Source organism: Lepus europaeus, chromosome 5 (assembly GCF_033115175.1).
Source record: "Lepus europaeus isolate LE1 chromosome 5, mLepTim1.pri, whole genome shotgun sequence".
Classification (NCBI taxonomy): Eukaryota; Metazoa; Chordata; class Mammalia; order Lagomorpha; family Leporidae; genus Lepus; species Lepus europaeus.
In genome coordinates, this window is record NC_084831.1 from 88,847,544 (window position 1) to 88,856,269 (window position 8,726).

General features: G+C 39.2%; 1 protein-coding gene across 5 annotated transcripts in view; it reads left to right on the forward strand.

Annotated features, from left to right (window-relative positions):
- TLCD4 (TLC domain containing 4) overlaps window positions 1-3,876 on the forward strand; it is a 101,644-nt gene extending 97,768 nt beyond the window's left edge. For all 5 annotated transcript variants that reach the window (XM_062191792.1, XM_062191791.1, XM_062191788.1 and 2 more), the window contains one exon: window positions 1,642-3,876. In XM_062191792.1, coding sequence (XP_062047776.1) covers window positions 1,642-1,960 — 319 coding nt within the window. In that variant the 3' untranslated portion in view covers window positions 1,961-3,876. The remainder of the gene's footprint in view (window positions 1-1,641) is intronic.
- Window positions 3,877-8,726: the final 4,850 nt, after the last annotated feature.

Sequence of the window (8,726 nt, forward strand, 5' to 3'; positions counted from 1 at the left end):
TGTATAGCACTATCTCATTTTAATTTTTCTGCATATGATACACAGTTTGTTGAAAAACATTCTTTCTCCATTGTGCTACCTTTATGCCTTTGTCAAAAATCAGTTGAATATATTGTGTAGATCTATTTCTGAGCCTTCTGTTCCATTCCACTGATTTGTCTATTTTTCACCAAAATTATGCTGTCTTGATTTCTGTAGCTTCATAGTAAGCTTTGGAGATGGGAAGTGTGAGCTCCCTAAACTTTTTTTCAGTATTGTGTAACTGTCCTAGGCCCTTTGGCTCTCCCTGTAAATCCCGAGAATGTTTACCAGGTTTTTTTTTCCAACTTTTATTTAATAAATATAAATTTCCAAAGTACAATTTTTGAATTATAGCAGCTCCCCCCCCCCATAACCTCCCTCCCACCAGCAACCATCCCATCTCCCACTCCCTCTCCCATCTCATTCTTTTTTTTTTTTGACAGGCAGAGTTAGACAGTTAGAGAGAGACAGAGAGAAAGGTCTTCCTTCCATTGGTTCACCCCCCAAATGGGCGCCACGGCCAGCATGCTGCGCCGATCCGAAGCCAGGAGCCAGGTGCTTCCTCCTGGTCTCTCACATGGGTGCAGGGCCCCCAAGCACTTGGGCCATCCTCCACTGTACTCCCGGGCCACAGCAGAGAGCTGGACTGGAAGAGGAGCAACTGGGACAGAATCCGGCACCCCAACCGGGACTAGAACCCGGGGTGCCGATGCTGCAGGCGGAGGATTAGCCTAGTGAGCTGCGCCGCCGGCCTCCCATCCCATTCTTCATCAAGATTCATTTTCAATTATCTTTATATATAGATGATCAACTTAGTATATACTAAGTAAAGATTTCAACAGTTTGCACCCACAAAGACATACAAAGTATAGAGTACTATTTGAGTGGTAGTTTTACCATTAATTCGCATAGTACAACACATTAAGGGCAGAGATCTTACATGGAGAGCAGGTGCACAGTGACTCCTGTTGTTGATTTAACATTTGACACTCTTATTTATGATGTCAGTAATAACCCGAGGCTCTTGTCATGAGCTGCCAAGGCTATGGAAGCCTCTTGAGTTCACCAACTCCAATCTTATTTAGGCAAGGTCATATTCAAAGTGGAAGTTCTCTCCTCCCTTCAGAGAAAGGTACTTCCTTCTTTGATGGCCCTTTCTGCTGGGATCTCACTCACAGAGACCTTTTATTTAGGTCATTTTATCAGGTTTTAAAAACAGACAAGGCCAGCGCCGTGGCTCACTTGGTTAATCCTCTACCTGCAATGCCGACATCCCATATGGGCGCTGGGTTCTAGTCCCCGTTGCCCCTCTTCCAGTCCAGCTCTCTGTTGTGGCCCGGGAGGGCAGTGGAGGATGGCCCAAGTCGTTAGGCCCCTGCACCCGCTTGGGAGACCAGGAGGAAGCACCTGGCTCCTGGCTTCAGATCGGTGCAGCACGCCAGCTGTAGCAGCCGTTTGGGGAGTGAACCAGTGGAAGGAAGACCTTTCTCTCTGTCTCTCTCACTGTTTATAACTCTGTCAAAAAAACAAACAAACAAACAAACAAACCAGAACCAAGATGAAAATGTTTAATTCTCAGGCATGCAGAGTGAACATGACGTTTCTTTCACTCTTTTTCAGGTGGTTCTTTGAGGTCCTGAAGTATCCTAAGTTTTCCAAAGCTAACGTCATCAATGGAATACTCATGACTCTGGTGTTCTTCTTTGTACGCATTGCCACAATACCACCTATGTATGGCTTCATGTATTCCGTGTATGGAACAGAACCCTACGAAAGACTTGGAGCATTAACGCAGTTCTCTTGGTTCTCTACTTGTCTTGTTTTGGATATGATGAATGTCATGTGGATGATCAAAATTTCAAAAGGCTGCATCAAAGTCATCTCTCTTATCAGACAAGAGAAAGCCAGAAATAATCTTCAGAATGGAAAACTCGACTAAAGGTGTGCTTTCTCAGGCACCTTTGTTTAGATAAGCAATTCTTATTACTGCCCAGCCTTATCTCTGCTGATAGGATGAATTCTTGGCATGTTCTTAATGCTTCTTCATTAATGTAATTGTTATTCAGGGTTTCAGTGTCTTTTTTTCTTTTTTACCTTTAGAAAAGAGAAACTAACATTTAGTTTTCATTCCAAGGTAATTTTTTTCTTCTGTATTAGCATGGGTAAAACCTTAAAGGTTTAAATAAAAATTATATAGTGGTGCAGCTTTTCAGAAATCTCTTAACCCATATTGGTATTTTTCTCTGTGGAAAGATAACTTGGTGTACTTGATGTGTGTCACCAGTTTTCCTGAAAGAATGAGAATTTCTTTTAAATCTACAAATAGTGTTTAACATTTGTTTACTGCAGACTTTTGTTACTCTGGCTGTCAACACCTATAGAGGGTTAATTTTTAAATTGTTGACATGTTCTTTTCCTAGGCTATTTCAAGTGAAACATTTTTTTTTTTCATTTCAGGTATGCAATCATCCATTAGTCATGAAGTATTTTACTTGGGAATATTTCATTAGTTTAGTCATGGAAAAAACTTTCTGTGTTTTAAGATTTTTCAGATGCCTATTTCTGTTTTTAGCTTCTTAAGAAATTATTGCATTTTTTTCATTTATAAGGCTTAAGCCATCCATGGACCTCCTTAAAAGATGGATTTCTTCCTCTAAAAATGCATGCTGTTAGATGGTGATGTAGCCCAACAGGAGGAATCATTAAGAAAAAAGCTTTAACACTGCTGTCCCTATATGCTTCCCTTGCACTCTTTCTGTGAGAAGTATTTTGATTTGCAAAATCTCTCCTATGTTCAGATCTAACATCATCAGTTCCAGAGTCTTATGAAGTATGTGTTCATCATGCTCCTATGCCTCTTGGTGAGACCAAACTACAAAAAAGAAAAATCAGTGTTCATATTTTACTCAGAGTTTATACCCATTCTTGCTTGGCCTTTTGAGTACTTTGAATTTCTATCTTTCTTAAATAACAGAAATAGGTAATTTAATCCAAGTATTCTTATCAAAATTATTGTCAGTATATGAAGGTAAATAACTCCGGTTTGAGGTGTGTGTGTGTGTTTACTTTAGTTCCTGCAATCCAATAGAGAATTATATATTAAGTTATTATCACCTTTATTTATTTTTCTCAAATACTTGACCTTATTGATTGTTCTTATCTAAGAAGAAAAGAAATTTAATCGGTCACTGGTGAATACTTGAACCCAGACCAAAAGATCTGATCCATTGAGTTGCTCAGTCTGAAGGTGAGTGTTTGACTCATGTTCAGGGTTGGGTTGTGTTGTGATGATGAAGGGAAGCTAGCCAAATCTGATTGGACTTCAGAAGTTCACATAAACCCAATTAAAATATGTTCATTTTTGTGTAAACACTTTTGAAATCCAGGCATAGTTTTTTCATCCTCCACATTTTCCCTGAGTCTCTTGAAGCCCTCTCGCATGAGCAAGGCTTTGGATTTGATTTGATTGTCCAACACAGATAGAGCCTATTAAGTTTTAGAACATTTAAAGATGGGAATTAAAATCTTAGTCAATAAATGGTAAAATGAGATTGATTGATTTGCCCTAGGTACATTTATTTTTGAAGGACTTCATTAAAGTAATGCAAAGTAGAGATATTTGTCTTGAAAGCAGATAATGTTACATTGATAATTTGTTATTAAATTTAATGTTGTCCCCATCAGAAGTACTTAAATATGTATTGGTTGTCTAGAGAGGGTGGGAAAGCAAGTTATTTTATCTTGTTCTTGATCTTTTGCAAGAAAAAGGTGGATTTATAAAAAAAGCAAAACATTTATATTATAAAACTATTTTGAAAATTCACTCCTTTAGAAAGAAATAAACCTTGAAATAGATATTTTTGACTCTTTGTATATTTCTATAGTTTTGGACACAGATTTTAAACCCACCATCAATGTTATGAAAATATACAGCAGTGATAGTCTTCATATAGCAGTTCCAGAAGTTGCTGTTTCATGTTTAAAACTTCAGTTTGACTTTTATTGACATTACCTTTCATTGGCATAACTGCTATCAAGTATATTTAAAGCATCAAAGCTTTGAGCTAAGGTTTGTTATTCCCTAACTCAGCAATCCTTATGTTGGCTACATGACAGTTAATGCAACATCCAGATTTGTATCCAAAATTAGATTCTATGTACTTCCTTATACAACAGACATGAAGTGCAAACGCCAGTGTGACCTGCCATGCTTCTTGAATTCAGATCTTTGAAGGAGCTATGCTTTGGTGTTCTGTGATTATCTCCTCCTAACTAAAATACAAATGAACACATGACATATCATTATTAAATGATGAATTTTTCATTTATTAAATGACAAACTTTTTGCTAGACATTTTCGAGATTAAGTATTTTGACTACATGGATTGATTTAAATGATTCTATTAGGCATTCTGATACTTAGCTCTATCAAAATATTTATAGAAAACAAAAGCAAATTGATATAAATTTTTAAGCAATTCTATTTTTATAGAAAAGATTAGTGACAACCTGTAATTATAAAAATGTTCTTTGAATGTGTAGTATTCTAGAAAAATAAAATTTCTTAGGAAATTTAAAAATTGATTGAAAACCAGGCATGCAAGATCACAGATCCTGCTTTAAATATTGTGTGAGAATTTAAAAATTATGGGCTCGAGCTTATAGAGTTTGCATTCTTGAGTATAGAATCTCTTATAGGATTGTTTTCATTCACTTAAAACTCAAAAAGGAGTTATACGTGAGTACAAAGAAATTAATGCCTGCCTACTTTGTTTCGATGCCTTATCGTAAGTTGGAATTAAATTTTTATTCCTACTGTTTAATTTTGTTATTTCATGGATGAGCTCTATGTTACGAGATGTTATCATCCCTGAGGGACTCAGATCTATCATAGATGGCCCAGTACGGTCTTACAGTTCTAGTTTTAGAAGCCGCCTAGTGTATAGGTGTTTGAATCAAATTCTCTTCTAAGTTCAGTGATCTGTTTGGCTGACATGTGTGCTCATGTGTCAGTTATTAAATTGTAGATTTTCTCTGAGGTGCACAGGGCATCTGGAGGAAGATTCCCTGGTGTGAAGCACTGGCTGTACTGTTGGTGGTGTCATTTGTTATGCATTTGGAGAAGTGCAGGGGAAGATGCTGTTGTACATGTTTCTTCTGTTGCGTCTTTCAGTAGACATGTTCCAAAAGATGCTATTAAAATAAATATTTGAACAAATTTCTGTTTCTAGGTTGCATTTGAATTGGCTTTCAGGGGTTTAGTCTGTTGGATGAAATTGCCATAATCCATATATTCCTTGACATATCATCAAGGATACTTCATAACAGTTTATGAGTTTTTATGTGTTTTGGAGTCCCTAAGAAACAAACTTGTGTAATTTTATCAGAAGAGTGGCCCTGTGTTTCTCAGCAGCTCCAGGCCAGCTCAGCAGTGAGACTCCTGTCTTGAGAGCTCCAGTGTGCATGCATCGCCCCAGCATAACCACAGCTGGCTGACAGCAAGCTCACTTGGCTAACGCAAGTGAACTCTGATGCAAAACACGTGTGAGGGGTGTAGGCGCAAGAAAAGCCAGCAGAACCTGGAGTTGGAGAAGACACGGAGACTGCTTTCCCCTTAAAAGCCATGATTGTTCTCCCTCGATCTCGAAATCTTCTTTCTGAATCCTTCCAGCCCTTCCACCCATCCCCTGGTACCCCGGAGGCTTCATCAGCTCCGCCCCCCTCACTTTTGCCAAAACTTTTCTTTGGTGACAGCTTTTGAGACCTCGCATGCATCTGTAAGTTTCCTCATCTCTTGTGCAAAGTTGAAGTTTACAAACAGGTTCTCCCATTGGAAAAAAAAGCAATGTAGTAAATTTATGTAGAGACGAGACCATAATTTATTAAGAGGCTACAGGAAGCCATTCAGGAAGCCATTTAATAATGCCCTTGCACAGCATGAAGCAAAGCTAATTATGATTTTATTAAGAAACATCTGTAACCTCTTTCTCTTAAACTGGTTTAGCAATAAGAGCTTTGTAATGTGTTTCAGCTGAGAATTTATTGTAGGCATCTACACTATGTAAATGTCCTTGGACACCTTGACCGTGGTGAGGAACTCTGGGGTGCTGGCTTGTGGCAGAGTTATTTGAGAGTCCTGATCTTTATAATAGAGCAAACTTGGTTATGGTGACACTCTTTGGAAACCAGCTTACCAGCAAATGGATTACTTGGTGTTTTCCAAAGTACAACATCCAAAGACTTGAGCCCTCCACTTTTCTAGCCCAGACTTCAAACAACCTCTACTCACTTTGATGATGAAGAACACCTTTATTGGAAGATATTTTGGATAGCAATGAAGAGTTGAAGGCAGCTGCTGACGGCTGGCTTGTTTGCTTTGAAAATGTTTACACTTGACTTTAAGCAGCAGCCGGTTTTAAGAGCAGATCCTGTACCCAAGACCAAAAACAATGAGAAATATTTCTAAATCTCAAAAGACTTACAAATACAATACCTCTGGCTGAAAACTCGTTAAACATCACCTGCATAGTTTATTTCTGTAATTAAGTGTACGTTATGGTTACTTACTCTTTAGTTAATGAGGCCTGAACATATAGATATAAATAAAAAGTACTATATATTTTCTCTTACTTGGTTTGTTTCTAGTATCATTATGTCTAATTTTTACCTAAGAAATTTTTTGTGTAGCTAATACTGGCTTGTAAGTAGGGTAAGTTATAAATTTCTTGGAATTAAAATGTGCAATAATGATATTTAGACATAGATTTTATTTGAAAAATCTACTTGAAACTTGTAGTAAACATGATAGTTATAGTGATATATACAGCTTTTTTTCTGAGGGTGTATAATATATAACAATTAATTGTCATAAAGATTTTTGGAAGTTTTTCAAAGTACGCTTAACTTTTTGAGAACATACCTTCTAATTTATTTCTTTAAGTCAGCACAACTTTTATTTACATAGTGGAAGACTAGATAATTTACAAATCAGTGTTACTGAAACTTATCAGTAATTATGTAGCTGTTTAGTATTTATTTTGGTTTCTTATGTTTTATTTGGAAGGATAATGAATGTCTTGAGGCATTTTCATTAACATTTTCAAATGTTTGAATACTTTGTGTGACATTTTAAAGCATATGCCAATTCTCAGCAATAATCCACATGTCATACCAGGTCGGCATATTTTGTCATGAGAATTTAGTATTAATTTTTAAAATATAAGCATCCTGTCAATCCACACACCCCCCCCCATGAAAACTGAAAATTTCTTGTGCCAGAACACACTGTGTGGTACAAAACTTTGCATTTTGTGAAAAAAAAAATTAATAAAATCACAATGACTTAGTGCCCAGGTGTGCAAGGTGTGTACTTGAGTGACATGAACGAATAGATTGATGGGGGCGTTGCTTCCCTCACTCTTCCAGCAGCACCTGGATCCTAAAGGTAAGTCTTTATTCCTCAGGCTGCTAGCAGAGCTTGTTTATCCCCTTTCCCACCCTGAGGGCCCAGCCATATAGCAAACCAGGAGTTGGGAACATTTTAGTCATGCTTGCTAATGGAAGGAATGGTGCTGACTGAACAATGGGCTCCTTTAGGTGAAGTAAAACTTCGGCAGTTAGGTTTCTAATCTCCTTCTCTTGGTGCCTGGGGCCTCTCATGTGGGCTCTAGTTTTCTGCCAAATGTCTTGGCTGGAATTCCCACCTTCTCAAATAGCCATGGTCCTGATCTTGCATCTTGGTTGGAGAACATTCAGTGGCTCAGGAAGCACACACCAACTGAATCGAGTACGGGAGTGGTTTGGCCTCTACAGAGTACCATGAGTCACGCTTCAGAACATGCCTAAAACGTTGTGGTGGAGGAACAGCTGAATTTCAAAATGAAAATAGCAGCCCCAGCTGTCAGGGGAGACAGGCCACAGGTGGAATAACGAGCATTCGGAACCACTTACAGCAAGTGTAGACGGGGTCTGCCTTCCCACACGTCAGGCTGTGTCAGACGTGACTCATTCCTTATTCTCTGGTGTTTGCCAAGTCTACTGACTGCATCCCCTCCCTTTGGATGGTCCTCACACATGCACAAAATTAGTGATTTGGCCAACGTGCAACTTTTCCCCGTTAGAGACAGATAATCTGACAGATGTTCCTGGTTGTGCCCCATGCTGAACTCTGTGAAGGGCTGTGCACAGCCCCTTCTGCCTGCAGAGCTGTGCTCACTGTCAGGTATGGCCAGGTACTCTGAGGTCCTCCCTGCCGTTGCTGCGTAGCCCCTTTGTCTTCTGTCCTCCTCCCCCTGAGCTCCATTAACCACATCCAGTCTTGTCATCTTATCAGATCATGGCTTATATTTCCAGCAGGAAATACCTGAGCAGAGCTTTCGAAGGGGACTCATGGGGAGAACTCAGGGTCATAGGGATGATGAGCTGTATTTCTGTTGAGGATAAAGATCAAGGTTGGATAGAGATTTGGAAAGAGGGGCCGGGGGCCTGCGCTGTGGTGTAGTGGGTAAAGCCTCTGTCTGCAGTGCCGGCATCCCATATGGGAGCCATTTCAAGTCCCAGCTGCTCCACTTACAATCCAGCTCTCTGCTATGGCCTGGAAAAGCAGTAGAAGATGGCCCAAGTCCTTGGGCCCCTGCACCCGGAGGAAGTTCCTGGTTTCTGGCTTCGGATTGGTGCAGCTCCAGCAATTGCATCCAACTGGGGAG